The sequence below is a fragment of the Polypterus senegalus genome, chromosome 8 (genome assembly GCF_016835505.1).
Source record: "Polypterus senegalus isolate Bchr_013 chromosome 8, ASM1683550v1, whole genome shotgun sequence".
Lineage (NCBI taxonomy): Eukaryota > Metazoa > Chordata > Cladistia > Polypteriformes > Polypteridae > Polypterus > Polypterus senegalus.
Genome location: NC_053161.1, coordinates 158,494,330 through 158,516,728, shown reverse-complemented (window position 1 = coordinate 158,516,728; position 22,399 = coordinate 158,494,330). Strand labels below are relative to the sequence as shown.

Sequence of the window (22,399 nt, the reverse complement as noted above, 5' to 3'; positions counted from 1 at the left end):
CCCTCCATATCTGTCTGATCTCCTCCATGTTGCCATTCCCTCCCATATCCTTAGATCCTCTTCCTCCATGCACTTGACTGTCCCCTTCATTCATCTTACCACCATGGGGAGCAGCGCATTCAGTTGCTCTGCTCCTCAGCTCTGGAACTCACTACTATCTGAGCTTAAAAGCATTGATTCATTCTCGCTTTATGAATCTAAACTTAAAACTCATTTGTTTAAGACTGCTTTTCTCTTTGACTACAATTGCTCTGTCTGATTTTAAATTTTGTATTTTTGTTTTGTTTATAATGTGTGTTTCATCTATTGTTCAGTGTCCTTGAGTGTTTAGAAAGGTGCCTACGAATAAATTAAATGTATTATTGTTAATGGAAAATGTACATTCTAAAAAGGGATGTCATCACTCACACTCAGCATCATTAGCCCTTCAGAGTACTTTGTGATGGTGTTAATTATACTATATAAAGAGTGACTGACTGAAATGTATGAATACAGTCGAGCCTTCACGCCGATGGTCTCCACTAACGGAGGTGCGCATTTCTTATTTCTCACTTTGGTTTCATTTCCTCACAGATACTTCATGCTGGTAGTTGGGCTCTATGCTGCACATCAGGATCACAAGCTACTAGTAACAGCACACATGTCTGAAAAAATCATTGTGAGGGTAAGTCCGCCTAATTAAAGCATCTTACATATAACATCTGTTTAAAATGTGCACATCTGGGTTATCTGGTTTAAAATATGCTTTGAATGTTCTAAAAAATTGCTTCAAGGGAGAGGAAACCTTACAACATCTGCTTTGAGAAACAAGTGCAAAGTAAGAATTTGTATAAATGAAGGATTTATGTTATAAACAATAAGGTCAAGCAAAGACTTCTTCTTCTTTCAGCTGCTCCCATTAGGGGTCGCCACAGTGGATCATCTTCTTCCATATCTTTCTGTCCTCTGCATCTTGTTCATTTATACCCATCACCTTCGAGTCCTCTCTCACTACATCCATAAACCTTCACTTAGGCCTTCCTCTTTTCCTCTTCCCTGGCAGCTCTATCTTTAACATCCTTCTCCCAATATACTCAACATCTCTCCTCTGCACATGTCCAAACCAATGCAATCTCGCCTCTCTGACTTTGTCTCCCAATCGTCCAACTTGAGCTGACCCTCTTGTGTACTCATTTCTAATCCTGTTCATCCTCATCACGCACAACGCAAATCTTAGCATCTTTAACTCTGCCACCTCCAGCTCTGTCTCCTGCTTTCTGGTCACTCCTGACACTCTTCTCCACCCATTCCACTCTGCCTGCGCTCTCTTTTTCACCTCTCTTTCACAATCCCCATTACTCTGTACTGTTGATCCCAAGTATTTAAACTCATCCACCTTTACCAACTCTACTCCCTGCATCCTCACCATTCCACTGACCTCCCTCTCATTCACACACATGTATTCTGTCTTGTTCATACTGACCTTCATTCCTCTCCTCTCTAGAACAGATCTCCACCTCTCCAGGGTCTCCTCAACCTGCTCCCTCCTATCATTACAGATCACAATGTCATCAGCAAACATCATAGTCCACAGGGACTCTTGTCTAATCTCGTCTGTCAACCTGTCAATCACCATTGCAAATAAGAAAGGTCTCAGAGCTGATCCCTGATGTAATCCCACCACCACCCTGAATGCATCCGTCACACTTATCGCAGACCTCACCACAGTCACATTTTCCTCGTACATATCCTGTACAATTCTAATGTACTTCTCTGCCACTCCTGACATCCTCATACAATACCACAACTCCTCCCGAGGCACCCTGTCATTTGCTTTCTCCAGGGCCACAAAGACACAATGCAACTCCTTCTGGCCTTCTCTAAACCTCTCCATCAACATCCTCAGAGCAAACATTGTATCTGTGGTGCTCTTTTTTGCCATGAAACCATACTTCTGCTCACTAATCATTACCTAACTTCTTAACCTAGATTCCACTACTCTTTCCCATAACTTCATGCTGTGGCTCATCAATTTTATTCCCCTGTAGTTACTGCAGTCCTGAACATCCCCCTTTTCTTAAGTATCGGCACCAGTACACTTCTTCTCCACTCCTCAGGCATCCTCTCACTTTCCAAGATTCCATTAAACAATCTGGTTAAAAACTCCACTGCCATCTCTCCTAAACACCTCCATGCTTCCATAGGTATGTCATCTGGACCAATGGCCTTTCCATTTTTCATCCTCTTCATTGCTGTCCTTACTTCCTCCTTGCTAATCCATTGCACTTTCTGATTAACTATCTCCACATTATCCAACCTCTTCTCTCTCTCGTTCTCTTCATTTATCAGCCTCTTAAAGTACTCTTCCATCTGCTCAACACACTCTCCTTGCTTGTGAGTACATTTCCATCTTTTTCCTTTATCACCCTAACCTGCTGCACATCTTTCCCAGCTCAGTCCCTCTGTCTAGCCAATCGGTACAGGTCCTTTTATTCCTCCTTTGTGTCCAACCTGTCATACATCTCATCATATGCTTTTTCTTTAGCCTTTGCCTCCTCTCTCTTCACCTTGCACCTTATCTCCTTGTACTCGTCTACTTTCTGCATCTCTCTGACTATCCCACTTCTTCTTTGCCATCCTCTTCCTCTGTATACTCTCCTGTATTTCCTCATTCCACCAGCAGGTTTCCTTTTCCTCCTTCCTCTGTCTAGATGTCATGCCAAGCACCCTTCTTGCTGTCACCCTTACTACATCTGCTGTAGTTTCCCAGCTGTCTGGTAACTCTTCACTGCCACCCAGTGCCTGTCTCACCTCCTCCCTAAACTCAACCTTGCAGTCTTCCGTTTACAACTTCCACCATTTGATCCTTGGCTCTGCCCTCACTCTCTTCCTCTTCTTGATCTCCAACATCATCCTACAGACCACCATCCTATGCTGCTTAACTACACTTTCCCCTGCCACCACTTTGCAGTCTTTAATCTCCTTCAGATCAACTCTTCTGCATAGGATGTAATCTACCTGTGTGCATCTTCCTCCACTCTTGTACGTAACCCTATGTTCCTCCCTCTTCTTAAAATACATATTCACCACAGCCATGTCCATCCTTTTGGAAAAATCTACTATCCTCTGACCTTCTTCAATTCTGTCCTTTACACCATACCTACCCATCACCTCCTCGTCTCCACTGTTTCCTTCACCAACATGTCCTTTGAAATCTGCTCCAATCACCACTTTCTGTCCCTTGGGTACACTGTTCATCACTTCATCCAACTAACTCCAAAAATCTTCTTTCTCACTCATTGCACACCCAACTTGCAGGGCATATGCACTAACAACATTCATCATCACACCTCCAATTTCCAGCTTTATAATCATTACTCTGTCTGACACTCTTTTCACCTCTAAAACACTCTTGATATACTATTCCTTCAGAAAAACCCCTGCTCCATTTCTCCTCTCATTCACACCATTGATAGAACAATTTGAATCCACCTCCAATCAAACCTGGCCTTACTCCCCTTCCATTTAGTCTCTTGTACACACAATATATCAACCTTCCTTCTCTCCATCATATCTGCTAACTCTCTCCCCTTACCAGTCATACTGCCAACATTCAAAGTTCCTACCTTCAGTTCCACTCTCTTTACCTTCCTCCACTCCTCCTGCCTCTGGACACGTCTCCCCCCCCTTCTTCTCCTTCTTCTTCTTCGGCCAACAGTAGCTCAATTTCCGACCGCACCCTGTTGGCTAACAGTACTGGTGGCGGTCGTTGTTAACCCAGGGCTCGACCAATCCGGTATGGTAATTTGTATTGTTGTCAGCATATTGATTTGGCAAAATTTTACACCGAATGCTCTTCCTGACGTAACCCTTCCCCTTTATCCGGGCTTGGGAAACAAACTGGTTTGTGCATCTCCTGTGGCTGGGTTAAGGTCAAGCAAAGACAAAAATACAAAATAATCCCAAAAATGTATCTCTCAAAAGACAGCCTAAGGAAAACACATATTGTACAGTCTATAATCCAGAAATTCAGAATCCAAGAAATTAAACAAAAATCCAAACAAGCATAAGAATCCAAACAACAATTTGCAGTACAAATCTACACTAGGCAACACTCAGTCCATCTCCACCACAGAGGGGCAGAGGGAGGTCCCTCAGAAGTGATGTCATGATGGTCCCACCTCTTGGAGTTCCAAGAATATAGGCAATATAGGGTGGTCCAGATCTAATTATGCAACTTTCATTATGCTATAACTTATTTAGTTTATTACATAGAAAATCACCCGAAAAATCTTGGACCATCGAGAATTGTGCGAACTGACGACTTGAAGAATCGTCTTCACAACGAACTGGAATTGTCCCTGCATAAATCAAAGTCATCCAGATGATCTGGATCTGCATAATTAGATCTGGACCACCCTGTTTAGCCAGATAGAGACAAATATACCCACTACAAAATTACTAACAAAAATTATATAAACTTATGAAAAATCATAATTCGAAAACAACAATAAAGTGGAAAATATACATGAGCTAGGGAATAAACGATAGCTGTAACACGCTTTGTTATAAATTTTTCATTTATTTTCCGGGTGCTGAGTTTATTTTTGATGTTTGTTTTCTGATTCAATTTCGTTTTGAAATAGTTCAAAATTACTCAGTTCTTACTGCTATGCCCATGTTGTTTATTGTTGTCATCAGTATTGTTGTAACATTTTGTTAATGGTTCCTGTGGCAGAGGGAGTATGTGATGTGTGACAGCACTGATGTGACCTTATGGATGTCAACATTTGTGATTCCTGGATCATCCAAGTTTATAGATTGTGTGTCGTGACCACTAGGGGGCATTCTGATGCCCCAAAACCTATACTCAACTATAGCAACACAAGTCTTGGGTTCAAATAAAAGATTTGTTAAACACAAATACCCCATAAGACTTCTTTTATATCCATAATAGAAAAGCACCAACAACTCCTTTTCCTTCTCTCTATCTCTCTTTTCTTCTCCACTACTCCCAAGCAAGCAGCTTCATCCATCCTCCACTCCTGACTCCAACTCACCTAGGGTTAGGTGGAGTGGCTCCTTTTATCTCAGACCTAGGTGCACTTCTAATGCTAGGACATGTTCCAGCAGAAGGATTTACGAATCAGATGGAAGGCTACTAAAATAGGGATTATAAAGGACCCCCTGGCAGCACTCATGGAACCCAGTAGGACTGCAGTCTAGGACTGCAATTCTCAGCATCCCCTGTGGGGTATCCAACTGATGTGACGGGGTGGTGGAGGGGGTTACTCCAAAGTTCTTGTTACTCACACTGCTTTCATTGCACTGGCCCCCTGGATGGGTAAGAGTCCCTGCTCCATCCCGGCCAGGCAGCCAGCCAATGCGTGCCCTCTATTACAGTGTCTTTTAATAGAAAGCCAGCAGTTCAGGGGTTTTCTTGGAAAACTGGGACAAGAGGTGTACTCACAGTCAGAAAAGGATCTACTGCAAAGCATCAAAGCCAAAATGAGAAGCAAAAATCAAAGTTTGAAATCACCGGCAAAGATTAAAACCAAAAAGAGAATAAGCAGAGAGAATAAGTAACCGGAAATTCACCCATAAAAATGGATTTTTTGGAATCCGTAAACTCGGACAAGGAAATTGCCTCACAGTTGACATTTTCAACCTGTTGTGCTGTTAATGTGGGTCACGACCTCTGAGGGTACATCCCTAACAACTTGGGAGCTGCCCTAATGATGTGAAGACAAAACAGCAGCGATCATCAATAACCAAAAGCAATACAAAATAATTCATAACAACAAAAGTACATCTGAAATTAGAAACTGATTGAGGATTCAGAGCCTAGAGCTAAAGAAAATACTAAAATGTAAACTGATGCAGAAAAAACGTCAGCTTTCAAAATTCAAAATGAACCCATTCATAACAGTGTGAAAGTTAACAAGTGTGTTTGGGTAAATTTTCTCTGGTAAAAGAATTATTGGCTTTGAAATTTCGACCTCAAGTTTCGGATGTTTTGTTTTGGGTTTGGTGACAGATTGATTTGGCGTTTTTGACCTTGTCCAATCACTGTGACTAACATTTTTGTTCAAGTCCTCGTTTAAATATCTGTCTGCATTTCTAAAATCAGAAGAGTTCAAAAGATGATAAGAAGATGAAAAGACATTGATGAACACATTTAAGAAAGTGCATCATTGGCTTTATTCTATGTGGAAACTGAAATAAAAGTCAAGCGTGGATCCATCGCACAAACTTTGGCTGAGCAGTGTTGTTGGTAACTTGAAATTTTAAAGTATTTCTTTTAATTTTTCCAAGGGTTACTGTTTCTTTTATTTTTGTTTAAAAAAGAATCATGTCCTTCAACCATACTTATATAAGATAAATAAATATACATGCAGAATTCAACGGTTAACTAGCAGTTGGTTCCTAGCAACTATCAAGATAACCTGAAAGTACAAGATGAACATGCTCATATAACAATGAATAGAGAAAAAATTAAAAACAAATAGCAAAATAGGTCATTTTTTTAATAAAGACCATACCCAATCAGATATGGATAAGGTGAGGCTCCAATTAAAGACATCATTATCATGCGAAGATGTGCTATAGACAGGTTAGGGCTAGGGTCTCTTGTTAACACCCACTTTGAAACAGTTTTGCTGTCCTCACTTTCATTTTATTTTTTCCAGGCCTCAAATCCAGGTCAGTTTGAAAATGACAGTGACACGTTGTGGCACCGTGGACAAACTCCAGACAGCGTGATCTGTCATAGCCGAGTCGGGATCAACACAGAAACACCTGATGAAGCCCTAGTAGTTTGTGGAAATGTCAAAGTCATGGGAACAGTGATGCACCCGTCAGACCTGCGAGCCAAACACAACATTCAGGAGGTGAGTGGGCCACCATGGGCAGTGGGAGATGAGAGGTATGTTTGGATCTTCCAACAGGTTCCTTATAGAAGCACCTATACAAACACAGCTATTTGAGCCCTTAAGGATTTCCCCTTCCCCATTGTGTTCCAGAGAACTCAACTAATGATAAGGTGGAGCCAGAGGAGTCAGCACAGATCAAGTTAAGGTCAGGCCACATGATGCAACTTTTCCAGCGATTATCATTTACGTAATCTTAGTGAGCTGTAGGCAACTGGTGGTACACTCTTGTGAAAACCAGTCACCTAATGTGACATATCCAATGGCTTACTCCAAGTAGTCCACAATCTAATCAAACCTTTGTTTAGTCATAGGAGATGGACGCTGTGTGCATGAGACCTGACAACCAATTATTGCAGGAATAAGAAACGTTGGTGCTTTGGACCTCATAAAATGAAGAGAAACTTGTCTGTCTGATGTCAGATGTTTTACGTACCATAATAGTTGTGGCTAAACTCACCATAATTGTTAACCCTTCATACAATACCAGTCAGAAAAAGGGGCAAGCACGACGGTACTGGAACATTGGCACTCAATCCAGTGTCATCTTTTGTGCTCTATGGAGCTTCACACTATTACAGAGTGTTTTTTTCTGGTGACCAATTAATATTTTTTTATTTTTTGTTTGCCCTTATCACTAACTAGTGGGTATTGTTAGGACTGCATGCTTTGGAACTATGGAACTCTAATAACACATATATGGTACCTTCAAGAGATGCAAGATGCGAGATACCTTTACTGTCACTGCACAATACTATGAAATATTGTTTGGAGAAAAGTAAGAGTAGACAATAAACTAAGTAAATTATGAGAAGCACAGTTACTATTTACAGTTCCAAATATACACAGAGTAAAAGTAAAGATAAATGTGTAAGCATAAATAGAGAAATAATAAATGAAGTCGCAGTGCAGATTACAGTCAATGTCATGGCCATGAGCTCCACAAGGGTCATGTAGAAGTGTGTGACTGCAGTATGTGTGGCTGATGCAGAAGTTCAGTTCAGTCAGTGGTGGTCTCTCTTATATGAAGGGGCAGTGACTGCTGTGCATTTAAATGGCTGATTGCTTTGGGGTCAAAGCTGTTCTTCAGCCTTGTACTGCGGGCATACAGGGCTCTGATGTGAATGCCAGAGGGCAGAGGAGTGGAAATGCTATGGCCATTGGTGGGTTGGATATGCTGCAGTGGGTAGTGTAGATATCTTCCAGTGATGATAACCGAGTGCCAGTAATTCTCTGAGCCATTTTGATGATATTTTGGGGGGTCTTCCTGTTCTCTGAGTACCACACTGTAGTGCAGTACATGATGACAGACTCTATGGGGCTCCTGTTGAAGTTACCCAGCAGCTGTTGTGGGATTTGTGCCTTCTTCAGGCTGCTCAGAAAGTGAAGCCTCTGAAGACCTTTTTTGGCCATTGCTGCAGGGCCATCTTAACACATGGGCATGCTGGGCAGTTGCCCATGGGCCCCATGCTTATCTATGCATGTTGTGACTTGAGTGGTTGTGTAGGTAGGGGTCCCAGTGCACTGCTTTGCCCAGCGGGTCTATAATGCTGTTAAGACGGCCCTACATTGCTGTCGTGTTTGTTGCCCATGACAGGTCCTGACTGATGTGGAGTCCCAAGAATAGGAATCACTCTCTCGCTGTTAATGCTTATGGGCTGGTGAGCACTGTAGTTCAGTACCCTGAAGTCCAGTATCATGAAACTGACAAGAAACTGATTTTTTATTTATTTTGTTTGATTTTTCTTTAACATAAAGTAGAGATATGAAATCCACACGTATAATCAAAACAAATCTAGTTATTTGAACAAAGAGAAAAAGAATATTGTAACATTCATTACTACTCTATTCCAGGTCAGGATGATAACATAAAGCAGGATTCAATGCTATTCATTATATTATACAGCTTTTAGTGTTGCTTGTTTTACACCAAAATAATGTGAATACTTCCACATGTACCTGTGAAAAGCTGTGTTTCAAACTGTGCTGTGTTTACCTGAGCTGTGCTCTTTCCGACCAACATAGCTGTGTCAACTCCACACAAATGCAGTGTAGGTCACAAAGCATGGAAAGTTCTTTTTAACATTTAAACAAGGTAACACAGTAATGCAAATCTGCTATTTTTTAAAGTAACGTGTTATATTACTCGCTACTTAGGTAATCTGATTATGTAATGTCTGTCACTTTTAACGCGTCCCCTCAGCTCTGTTCCTGACTGGTTCTTTGGCTCTCAGTTTGTGGCTTCGGCCTGTCTGACTTCAGAGTGCAGCTTTGCTCTTCATCTCCCAATAGCTAACATGTACCTTAGAATGCACACAATAACAAGCAGAGCAGCTATATTTCTATCTGAGTCATTCTTCTTCATGACCTCTTGATGCCAGCTTCACAGGGCCTTCAGAACAGTGCTCAGCACTCACCTGTGGTCCAAAAGCTCCTTTGCATCTGCCTGAGGGCCAGCCAGGCACCATCTTGAGCCATCTGTCTCATCATTTCTCCCCTAAAAATTGACTGGAATATTTTTAGTCTCAACAATGAAGTGTGATGTTGCATTTTCATAGAAACATCTGAAATATGTGGAAGCTGTACAGTGTCCAAGATGGAGGCATCGCTAAGAAGCAACTAAAGAGGAAATATTGTGAGAGGAAGAGAAGGAGCGGGAGGATGTGTGTGAAGTGGATGCTGATAAGATGCTAATGAAATCTTGTATCGTCTGCCTTTTGTGTTGCCAGGTGGACACCACGGACCAGCTCAGAAGAATTGCACAGATGAGAATTGTGGAGTATGACTACAAGCCAGAGTTTGCTTCAAAAATGGGGATCGACCAAACACACGAAACAGGTACGCCAAAAAAGATCCTTTGTGGCCTGGCTGTTGGATGAGACTGTAGTGTAGAGAACTCATGGTTTGTCATAATGGTGTCAAGTTCTTCTCACCTTACCTATCTGTACCCAGCAGGGGGTGCTCACTCCCTGGGATTGTGTTCTTTATTGATACAAAACAGACTTGAGCCATGCTCATCCATTTTGTAACCATAGCGGAAATAATCTGATGAGAGCAATATGGTACAAAAACAGATATATACATTTAACCTGCTTTAAAAGATAGCTTCCACTCCCAGAAATACAATGCAGAATTACTTATGCAGTACATACATATCCAGACCGGAGAGAAGCCAACAGAACAGTACAGTCATCACTGCCAGTTCTTCAGTGGGGAATACAGGCGACTATATGCCCAGATCTGGCAGCATAGAGACAGCTTCTGACTTCTTAGTGGTTTCTTCCCAGTATTAATACTCTCATGTTTTGCATATCGAGTGAGCTTTCATATAAACCTTGCCAAGTATGGGTGACTGCCACCTGAGCTGTGCTCTTTCCGACCAACAAAGCACCGTTGGCACCTGTTTTTAGTGATTCATGGCTTCTACAGACTGTGACCCTGACCAAATATTGATCCACAGACACCAGCACCTTTGAAACAGCCTGCCTGGGTGTCCTTTGCATGTTTCTGTCCAGCTTCCTGGCCATGTGTGTGTGTGTGTGTGGCTTCAATTTTGGAATAAACTTCACGGATTACAGTGACACACATCAAACCGATTACTGTTGCTCTTAAAATTCTTTAGGAGAACCAACTTGAGACTCAAGGAAGACATGGGACACAACTGAAGTAAAAGGAGTCAGACTTGAGAATTTTGTGTGAAAATTAGGGTATACACTTTGTGAGATCTCTTTCTACTCTTGTTTTATTATCTTTGAAATATTTCATACTAGCAAAATACCCGCGCTTCGCATCGGCGAAGTACTGCCTTAAAATTTTTATTAAGAAGAAAATTAAACCTTTTTAAACTGCGGGAAAACATACCAATAATTATTTGTTAAGGATCTCTTTGTATACCACTTTGTCAGTTCGGCCCTCCGGTTGTAATATGACCAAGCTGTTTGCTGAGCTTACTCTTGAGCATGCAACGTACAGTTGGCCATGTGAACAGTAATCTTGTCTCAAATCTCACAGCCTGGATTGCTGCTGTCATAATCGGTTTAAGTTTCATTGTTTGTTTCAATAACGACAGTATTTGTAGGACTTGTGTTGAAGTGACATTCGGTATCTGTCAAGCGTTGTAAGCACACAACCGGTTTCATCAATAACTTCGCATCCAGCTTTTGAGAGTTTAAACATTCATAAACTTCAAACTGAAATCGTCACCTGTCAATCTAAGATGTTTAAGAGGCATTGGCGGTTGTCCAAAGGTGTAAAATATTTGGCCATTTCGGTACACTTGAAAGCGACAACCGAACAATTCAGCGGCAGCCATCAACTCACATGCAGATCCATAAGTGAAGGGCTTAAGCATTTCACTCTTCTAGTGCTCCTGTGTAGTATAATTATCTCCTGTACCGTCATCAGTCCACACCTTGAACCTGTCCCAGTCATTCAATACATAAGACACAATGTTCCTCCGGATATCAAGAGTGAGCCTGATATGGCCGTGCAATATGTAACAAAGAGAATGGAAAAGGCAGGTGCCATCTCCGGGCATGGAAACCACTCATTAAATGACAGTTCTTTGATCGATGGTGATCACCTCGATAGACATGCTAATGGGGATATGGTTGGAATGATAAAGGAAATGGGTACCTGAACAATGTAAAGTAAGTCTAAAATACCTACACAATAACTATAATCGTAATAAATCAACAATAAAACAGCAGAGAAGCCGTGGATTAAATAAAAAGGCTGTAGTTATCAGCAGGGAGATGCGAAGAAAGGAAGGGAATGTAGAGACCGGAGCGACAGACGGCCTTATATAGGCAGGCAGCCAACAACGTGGGAGGCGTTGGGATGGGGGAAACAATGGCGCCTCACACGGTGACCGAGCTGCAGGCTATGGACGTATATATGTACGTAAGTAGGATTCAGTTAGCGTTGGGAACCCGCGTACCAAATTTCTTAAAGATGGGCCCATAAGTAACAAAGACTGTTGAAAAGTTCAGTATGGCGGCTGACAGTGGCATCATACCACCAAAATAAGTACGTACATTGGTTTCGGTTAGCGCAGGGAAGCCGCCTACCAAATTTCGTGAAGATGGGGCCATAAATAAAAAAGTTCAACATGGCGGACGTTGTTGACCGTTATGACCGTTATGCGTAGAATATCGAAATAAAACCTGCTTAACTTTTGTAAGTAACCTGTAAGGAATGAGCCTGCCAAATTTCAGCCTTCTACCTACGCGAGAAGTTGGAGAATTAGTGACGTTGGAAAGTTCAATATGGCGGCCGACAGCGGCGTAATACCACTGAAATAAGTACATACATCGGTTTTGGTTAGCGCAGGGAAGCCACCTACCAAATTTCGTGAAGATGGGGTCAGCCTTCTACCTGCATGGGAAGTTGGAGAATTAGTGACGTTGGAAAGTTCAAGCAACGGCCGACAGTGGCATCATACCATCGAAATAAGTAAGTCCATCGGTTTCGGTTAGCGCAGGGAAGCCGCCTACCAAATTTCATGAAGATGGGGCCATAAATAAGAAAGTTATCGACCGTTATGACCGTTACGTGTAGAATTTCGAAATGAAACCTGCTTAACTTTTGTAAATAAGCTGTAAGGAATGAGCCGGCCAAATTTCAGCCTTCTACCTACACAGGAAGTTGGAGAATTAGTGATGAGTCAGCAAGTCAGTGAGGGCTTTGCCTTTTATTAGTATAGATTTATAAGTTATTATTGGACTCATGTCTTTACCAAGAGATATGATTGGTTACATGTCTTTTGTTTTTCCATTAGGTGCACAGGCCGATGAAATGACTTCCTTGTGGTCAAATATTGGTGTCAGTAGTGGGATTTGAACCCACAATTTCTGGGTTTGAAGTCCAAAGTCTTAACCACTATGGCACACTGCCTGCCTTTTCATTTACAGTGAGTTTGATTTATTTAGAGCACAGCAATATAAATTAGAGCAACTCATTATATTAATCAGAAACAAGGGCTACAGCTTTGTAATCCTGGTAAAGTTTATTTTTTTTACTAACACAAACAGCTTTCCATACATTTCACTGTATATTATTCAGCACACAATGCAAGTACTTTCAGATTGCAAAAAAAATGTCAAGACGCTGTTTGGAAAATTTGAGCGTCCTGTGTGACTTTACTGAGATCTCTGCTGACACTCAAGAGGAGAATATTTTTTTCTAAAGAGAAACGTCTGAGAAGCAGGAGACAAAACAGCAAGTCTCCATTTTATTTGTTTCGGATCTCATTGTTGTCTTGGAGAAACCAAAACTATATTAATGAGATTGAGATTTCTTTTTTTGATTTTTCATTTTTGTGCTTGGAAAAACTTCCAAATATGAAGGAAAACAAAACAAAACAAAAAAAAAACCTGAAATCTTTTATATAATATAGGCTACCTAGGAGGACGCCAACAGCTTGAGAAAATCTGCACTTAGCCCATGTTAGTGAAAGCAAGCATCCTTTTATAATTGGGAACCCATTGGTATCTAGTCATGGTTATTTGTTGTTACAGATCTAAATAAATTAAGCTTCTTTCTAAAACCTTCATGTGGATGGCTTTTTTGGGAATCCCTTATGGCATCACTCTGAAGAATCGCTCTGGCTCCTTAATTTCTAAGAGTGAATTTCTAATGTCTGTCGTGACTGTGTGTTTTTAATGTGTCCACTCGACTAGTTTTATTTGACCTTTTTTGCTTTCCATTGTATAATAAAACCCTACTGTCTGTCTGTCTGTCTGTCTGTGTGTCCGGTCGCTCCAGACTGATTAATCTATTCATCATTGGTCTGATTGGTCAGTTTGGCTTTTATTGCTCAGTGGTGGGGATGATGCCATGATACTTTATGGGTGTGAAGGAACTAAAAGGAGACTGTGGAAGATTGTGGGTTCATTTCCCGTCTCCTCCCTGTGTGGATAGCGCTTTGAGTACTGAGAAAAGTGCTATATAAATGTAATGAATTATTATTATTATTATTATTATTATTATTATTATTATTAAAATGGAACATCATTACCACGAAGGTCAGTGTCTTGTAGGTGTGGATTCAACTCAGATATACAAAGAAACAGTTTTTGGCTTGCAGTTTTAGCTCTGTTCCTGTGCCTTTACTGGTTTTTGACCTTCTTTCTACGCCTCTGAGTTGGATTTTTAGTTTCGCATCCATAGCTCATTTATCTTGATTCTTGATCTCCCAGTTACGACCTTGATTGCTTTATAAAGGTGGGATATCTTCCTCCCGTCTTCTGATTCCATTCTTCATTCAGACTGCTGCCATTTAATGCAGCTTGAAGCTGAAACTTTGAACTTTTAATATTCTTTTTTCACCTATTAAAGTCATATTAACATTTATTTATTTATTTAGTCTGTACTGAAATGAGCCAATCTCAAAGTCAAAAATGCATACTGGCCTGGAGTGATTTGAGCAGTGATGGATGTGACACGTTTCTGCTGTTCCATAGGGGTCATAGCTCAAGAAGTCATGGAGCTCCTGCCTTCTGCTGTGAAGGATGTTGGGGAGGTGACCTGCACTGGCGGGGAGAGGATCGGCAACTTCCTTATGGTGGATAAAGTAAGTGTGTAAGGAAGTGTGTGTGACCACACACTTCCAATGATTAATATCAAGAGTGACAACACTCATTAAATTGATAATCCATCCATCCATTTTCCAACCCGCTGAATCCAAACACAGGGTCACGAGGTTTCTCTGGAGCCAATCCCAGCCAACACAGGGCACAAGGTAGGAACCAATCCCAGGCAGGGTGCCAACCCACCGCAGTTAAATTGATAATATTAATACAAATCAAAATAGAGTTAGACTTAGGGTTAATCATAATAGGACAGCATGCTGCCATCTTATAATCCTGGCTATAAATCCTGGCCTAAATTTTTTTGAAGTTTATAAATTCTCTACATTCTCTTTCAGGTTCTCCACTTTTCATTCCTAAGATATAATTGGAGACTGGTCTGGAAGTCGTGTGGCTTCCTTTATCTTAGACCCAGGAATGCTTTCCAGTGCTGAGTCATAACCCGTTGCAAGTGGAAGTCCCCAAAAGCAGGGATCACTAATCCCCACAGCACCCTCTAGCAGCACCCCTAGAACCCAACAAGGCTGATCCGTGAGACTACAATTCCAAGCATGCCTTGTAAATGTCCCTACTGGTAGCATGCAACCCTGATCTGTTGTCTCCTCTGGTTCTTCCTATGCACTGGCCTCCCAGCCAGATATAGTTCCTCAGTCTAACCCTCCTGGGACATTGACGTACCCACTTATATATAGACTGGCATCTACTGCCATCTTTCTACCCGCCTTTCTTCCTGTGCCTCTAAAGAGTTGGCCTCCAATCCAGTTAAGGAACCTTGTCCTATCCTGGCCAAGATGCCTAGCCATGCACAGTATCCTTTACACAACACAGACCTCAGTATTAATGTTTACAGTGCACTTGTCTCTGTTAAATCACAAAATCATTCTGGTGTGAATGAGTATGCCATGTAAAGGACTGGTACCTGGCCTTTGTGGGTGAGTATGGTACTGTGGTTCTCAGTGAAGCTACATTAGAGTCAGTAGTGTTCAGAAATTGAAAATGTGAATGAATGAAGTAATCTTATATCATTTGGTGGCTCTGGCAGCAATACACTCTAGCTGTGGACCTCCAGACCTCTACTCCATTAAGGAGGTTGTTCCTTAATATGTTTCATCAGTCATAACACTATGGTTAAGATTAGGGTTGGGGCAAGGTTATCTTACTCAAGTCAAGTAAGCCATGTGACAAACACCTGCAATCTAATTGGCTGTCCAGCAGAGCTACTGAATCGTGGAGCTGTGGAGGTCTGCAGCTGGACCCATGTCTCTGGAGGACTTCTCCTGGTTTTACAACTGTCACGATTGTTTCTTCCTACCTGCAACCTCAATTAATAAATAATAATTATTATTATTAACAATAATAATAATAATAATATACCTTGTGATGCACTGACACCCTTCTCCCTGAATTACACCTATGAACAAGCAGACATTGGAAGTGAACAGATGAACTGATGATTCCACATAGTCTTATCAATAATCCATCACAAAATTTTTGAAGCCTGTTATTAGGATCTGATTATTTTGGGATGTTTCTGACAATTTCTCCTACTTTGTGAGCAAACACCGGCCTACAGCTACTGTTCAGCTAATGTGAATGAAGCCCCAATTATGTTGTACAGCATTAGTAGAAAAACTGAAACATCAGACGTGCCGTTCTGGGCGACCAGCAGCCATTTTCATTTCAGTAGCATCGACATCATTTGCAGTGACCACAGTCTACATATTTTTCATCAGCTTGATATAAATAGGCACACCATTATATCGGTAGTAGGCCATTACTGTTTTTTCATGAGGTTAGAGGCATTGAAGAAATACACAAAAATAAACATCAATATGAAAAATACATGTGTATGTGTATCCAGCACTCACTTTTCTATAGTAAAATCCCGTGTCATTTTTCAGATATGTTCAATGTGGCATTTCCTGTGTGATTAAGTTGCGATTGGAGGTTCATGGCAGTGTTTCATTTCACCTTTTGTCTGTGCAGCATGATGGTTGCTTTAAAGTACACCACAATGACATGTAATCAAATACACGTTCTGGACCATTCTGCTCACAACCAATTCCCTGTATTACCTCATTTTAAATTCTAGAGATTGAAACCAATATCTTCAGGCTTAGATTTAAGAGCTCAAGTGCTTATTGTTATATTGTGATACTTGCACAGAAAGTCCAGAATCCTCTTCTAGTAAAAGCACCTGATTACAGAAGGGAGCAATGTGAGACACACAGTGATCTCTGGGAAGATTTCAAGTAATTAGAACTTCATTATCAGTTTCAAAATTTTAGCAATAGACTTCACTTGTAAGCTGCACAGCACATCGTTTCTATGCTTATTTAAAGGCACCTCTTGAATATGCAGTTTTTCACCATATGTGGAGAATTTATGTTTTAAAATCCTCAACACATAGACACTTTTCCACTGGAGAAACAGGGAGGTTTTAGAAACTCAGGAACTTATGTAGCATTCCCACCCCAGGAACGCAGGCCATTTGTAGTTCCTGGTCCTTTTTTTAGCTCCTCCTCCAGGTTACGTACTATTTGTTCAACCAGGAACGGTTGTGGTTGGGGCTCGGGCAATGAATTGAGCTGATTGGTTAACCACTTGCACTGGAGCCATCATACGAATCTGTTAGTAGTTTGGACTTTGAGGAGTTATCAGTGAAGATGGCACACCGCATCACTCTACAAAACACCACATTGAAGTAATAATCTCCCGGATGAACTCACAACCACTGCTTTGAAGCAAGAAGATGTGTTTCCTCCATAAACTCCCAAATGTGCCTTGCTTTGCACTGCATCATAATTCCTTGCACGTCACGTATTTTGCGTAACGGTTACAGTTCCTGTTGTGTGCTGGGAACGTAACACACGAAAGTGGCCAGGAAACACAAGTCACCCAAGGTCTACGCTGGAAAGGAACTGAAAACAAAACACCTTCAATCTTCTGCTCTTAAACAAGTCACACTACCTATGGCAATTTCATCCATTTTCTAACCCGCTGAATCCGAATACAGGGTCACGGGGGTCTGCTGGAGCCAATCCCAGCTAACACAGGGCACAAGGCAGGAACCAATCCAGGGCAGGGTGCCAACCCACCGCAGCTATGGCAATTTAAAAAATATAAAATATACTAATACACAAATGGTGGCTGCTACTTTATGAGGCGTTTCCCGTGGCCATAACAGCATAAATGTGCTACTGAGATTGGATTAATTTAAATAAACTTTATTAATGCAAAGGGGAAATTCATAGAACGATCCTTCGTTGTTAAATAAAGGCGCCCATTCTTGGGTTCAACAGTAATTTGGTGAGTGCCTCTGTCTTTCCATCTCGATGAAGGCTTCAGTATCCTGTACTTTTATTCGCCTTCCAAATTTTAATCACCATTATATGCGGTAAACTTGACTTAGATCAACATAGAGGACCATGAGATGGCTGTTCTCAGTGAAAAGAGTGCGCAGTCATTTTGACTTCAAGTCCAAAACAAGTAATTTGCAATAGAAATGTGCTCACTTTAATGTGTAATTGTTTTAAAGTATAGTAATATATGAGTTAAAATGAGCATGCAATTATAAAAAAAAATTAAAAATATATATTAACTTACTTTTTATATAATATCTTTTGGTCTTGCAGGTAGTATTTTACTTGAATAGTCCTATATACAGTAAATTTTCACCATCCACAGATTCTGTTCCTGCAAATTGGCTTATCTGTTTTTTCTGTTTTATCACGCCTGTGGTTTACTTGTAGCTATTCACGGCCATTCGCAGCAGAGGTCTGGCACACAGCAGCAACAAAAACTGTTTTTTATTTCATGGCTCCTGTTGTGTTAACAAGTCTCCATGTCCTCATAATATTCCACGTGTTCTCAGTGTTTTACACTGTTTATCAGATACATTTATTACATTTCAACAAAAGAAGCAAATGAAGCGTTTTGCCAAGAGCATCTAAGCACAAACACATTGTGATGAGCATAGCCGATTTTTGGTATGTGAAATTATGTGTTGTGGACACCAGGGGGCACTCCAGCTCCCCAAACACAACATAACAGACACAGGGCACAAAGTAAAAGCACCTTTTAATTGTGTGGGAAACTCTTTCTAAAGTGTTTCCCACCACCACAGCCACAAGTACAAGATTAGTACAGCACACAGATATTCTTCTGTCTCTCTCTCACTCTGTGTGTCTCTTGGTCTTTGCCTCCACCTCCACTCCTCTCAGCAAACTTTGTCCACCTTCCACTCTACTCTTGCTGATCTCTATGAGGTCGGCAAGTCCTCTTATGTTGGCCAACCCAGAAGTGCTTTTGCTCTTCCTCACGTTTGGTCTGTAAGCCCTTCTGGGTAAGGCAGAAACCCCATGCCATATGGCTCCTCAGTCTTTGCAGTGCCCCCTGGTGGCACCCACGGGACCGAACAGGGTTGAAGTAAAGAGCTCCAAGTCCCATGATGCCCTGTGGGAATCCAGGGCACCACTGCACTAAATTAGCTGCCTTTCCCTATCCATCCGTCTTTTGGGTGTCCTGGCCGGATTAGCTAACAGGTAGCAAATGTGTACAGTGAACAGGGTCCGCCAGAACTTAGCCCCATTTTCTCTAGGATCAATGCTTCAGTATCCATGGTTTCCATTTCTGTGGATTTTTTCAGGAATGTAACCCCCACAGATAATGAGAATTGATGGTATGTTGTTCCATGTAATATAATTTAAATATTCATTTAATAGCTTTGATTAATAAGTGCTGATATCCCAAGAAGCTGAGGCTCCCTTTGCTATGGTGCGTTTGTGTTGTGTGCATGACATTATTTTTCCGTAAAATGGTGCACTCTCTTCCAAATGCTGCCAAACTATGCTTATTAAAATATTATTTGCCCCCCTTTTTAAGAGTCCTTTTCCCCCTTTTGAATTTTAAACACCCCCCTCTTCTTCTTTAAGCTTTGCCACGCCTCGTCTTTGAATTGTCCCCGCCCACTTCCACATGTCATAGACTGCATGTATCTTCTGTTATAAGTGCACAGTTTCTTTGCACTTCTTGGCCACCGTACTCATGCAAAGATGCACACACACCTCCGCTCCATTTTGACTGGACAATTTTCTGGTCTCACGGTAACACAAGGAGAACATGAAGTGAACTGAACCAGGCTCCAAGTGCAGCAAAGCCACCTACAATGTCACTAATGAGCAGGAGCATCAGTCATTCCTTACACGCATCTTTCCCCAGAGAGACGGACAACCTGTCTCTCTTTCACTGATCACTTTTAGATAAAGTGTGCTTCCATTTTTTTTTTTTCCTCCCTCAAGGAGAAAATTTTCATGGAGAATGTCGGGGCCGTGAAACAGCTGTGCAAACTGACAGACAACTTAGAGACTCGCATTCAGGAGCTGGAGATCTGGAACAAACACTTGGCCAAGCTGAAGCGTTTTGGAAGTATGAAGTCCAGCATCAGCGAGAAGATCCCCAGCAGGTAAGGGACAACAAATTCCCATTCCTGTGACCCAGAAATGCCTCTTTCTGGTGTTGCCATAACTTCCCCATCATTGTTCTCTCCATTCACAGGAAAGTGAGTAAAGGCTGCCCCATGCCTGCTCCTCCGCAGCCGACGCTCATAAGGGCCGTGAAGGTAAGAGGCCACGTAGCTCTCAAATGGACAGAATGGTCATAGTGCTCCTGCCTTTAATTTGTATTTAGATTATCTTCTGCTGCAATTCAGTACTTTACAAGAGGGGCCACAGCAGGAGGATCCATATAATATAAAGATCAATCAATTGATGCCATTTACAGAAAGGCCCTTTGATCCAATCACTGTACCCCACAACTCCACACACTGACTTGAAGATGTGACAGTTCACTAAATGACTAGTTCTGAACAAATTTCAAGAAGAGAATCTTTAGCTAACTTTAGACTTTGTCACACCCTACATCATAATTGCAGCCATCCACTGCCTACTATAATCCCTCTTTGGTGGTTTCTGCCAGTGACAAGACAGCAAGAGATACTGTGAGATGCATCTTGGTGCACGCCTTGAGGTGAAGGGTGTTACATTGTGGGAGTGCTGTTGTGAAAATGAGTGCCTGCTGGATAGATTACATAAAACTGGATGGCCTTCAAACCTTCTCAGAACACCTGAGGCTTGGGTTCAAGCGGTGAGAGCCAGCTATGGGGGAAGACATTCTGACGGACTGTCACTTGAGTCGAAGGAGCTGAACTATTGTCTCGATGGGCTAAGACTGCTCTGTTTCTTCTTCTCATGGAGGCAGGACCTGATTTTACAACAAGGAGTCAAGCTAAAGTTAGAAAATGGGATTTATCAGAAATAATGTAATTTCACAATGGAGACTCCACCCTTCTCAATGCACTTGCGCCACCTTCCAGCAGAATTAAGGTTTCATCTCATCCTCACAACCACTCGTGCATTGCTTTCGTCATGTAATCATCTCTCTTGAATTGATGACCACCCTGATGTTTTTTTAGCAGTCCAAAAAAGTGAAAATCCCACAGTGGCGAATAAGGAGGATGTGGCAATTCCTCAAACTTCAGTTTCTCCAGACACACTTTGGTGCTCTTAGCAGCAACAACAACAACAACATTTGTTTCTATAGCATATTTTCATACAAACAATTTAGCTCAAAGTGCTTTACATGATTAAGAAAGCGAAAAAAGACTTAAAAGAATTTAAATTAGGGAACATTAATTAACATAGAAAAAAAGTAAGGTTCGATGGCCAGGGAGGACCTGAAAAAAAAAACTCCAGGTGGAGAAAACTGGAGAAAAAAATAAAATCTGCAGGGGTTCCTAGGCCACGCGACCACCCAGCCCTCTCTAGGCATTCTACCTAACATAAAGGTAGATCAGTCCTCATCATATTCAAGGTTCCCATGGAAGAACTAGATGATGACGGTCATGTGGACATCTGACCTTGTCCTACAGCAATAGGACTCCTTGAGACAGCAGGCTCCGCCTTTTGATTCGAAAAGCAGGCTTCACATTGGTCTCCAGCAAGTCACAGTAACTGGCACTAGTGACTGGTGTACCCTTCGGCATGTAGTGTTTAACAGTAACTCTGGTGCACAAGTGGTGGCGAGGACAAGACAAAACCTTTCATTCTGCTGGAATCCAGGCCCTGCCAGGCAGGTGGCACGAGTGCATGGAGAAGGGTGTGGAGACGACATTGAGAAAGGACATGAGCAGTTGTGTTAAGGTTCATTTTATTTTCTGATAAATCTCATTTTCTAACTTTAGCTTGACTCTCCCTAAATTATACCTGTTGCTCAGCTGGCAGGACAGTACAACCCTACCACACAGGAAAAATCAGACTGCAACTCTGGGAACAACTCTTCCTGCCAGTATAATGGCAGTTCTCCCAATGCACAGTATGAGCAACTTTTCAAATAGAAAGGCAAGTCACACGTGGACTATCGACGAGCCTACAAAGAACATTTCACAGCAAGGTGCATTACACAACTACAGAAATCTGTTACATCCATCCGTCTATTTTAGTTCATAAAATCTATCCCAGCGGCATAAATTGCTTTTATTATTAATTTACCTCCAGACTGGCACTGTTGCTTAAGTAACGCATGGTTACTTTGGGGTTGTAGGTAGCTGGTCCAGTGTCATCATCAGTTGTAGAGGCAGCTAACTTAACCCCAACACATCAACCCCCCCCTAAACACACACACACACCACTCGGCCACCCCATTCTGTTACTTCAGTAATCTTTTGTCTCCATTCTACTCCCCAGGGGTCGCCTCTGTAGTCACAAACCATATTATCAGTGGAACGGCATATATGTAAATTAAACTTCACACTTCTACATTTCTTTTTGTTGTGTTATATTGCAGTCCTTCCTTTGAGATAAAAAAATGAATACAAGCCTGGGGGACTTCATCCAACACATAATC

At 41.6% G+C, this 22,399-nt stretch overlaps 1 protein-coding gene across 1 annotated transcript in view; it reads left to right on the top strand.

The window, feature by feature from the left end:
- LOC120533169 (myelin regulatory factor-like protein) overlaps window positions 1-22,399 on the top strand; it is a 100,103-nt gene that overhangs the window by 36,256 nt on the left and 41,448 nt on the right. The window contains exons 11-16 of the mRNA XM_039759890.1: window positions 574-664; window positions 6,669-6,869; window positions 9,638-9,746; window positions 14,372-14,481; window positions 19,798-19,961; window positions 20,054-20,117. Of these exons, the coding sequence (XP_039615824.1) occupies window positions 574-664; window positions 6,669-6,869; window positions 9,638-9,746; window positions 14,372-14,481; window positions 19,798-19,961; window positions 20,054-20,117 (739 nt within the window). The remainder of the gene's footprint in view (window positions 1-573; window positions 665-6,668; window positions 6,870-9,637; window positions 9,747-14,371; window positions 14,482-19,797; window positions 19,962-20,053; window positions 20,118-22,399) is intronic.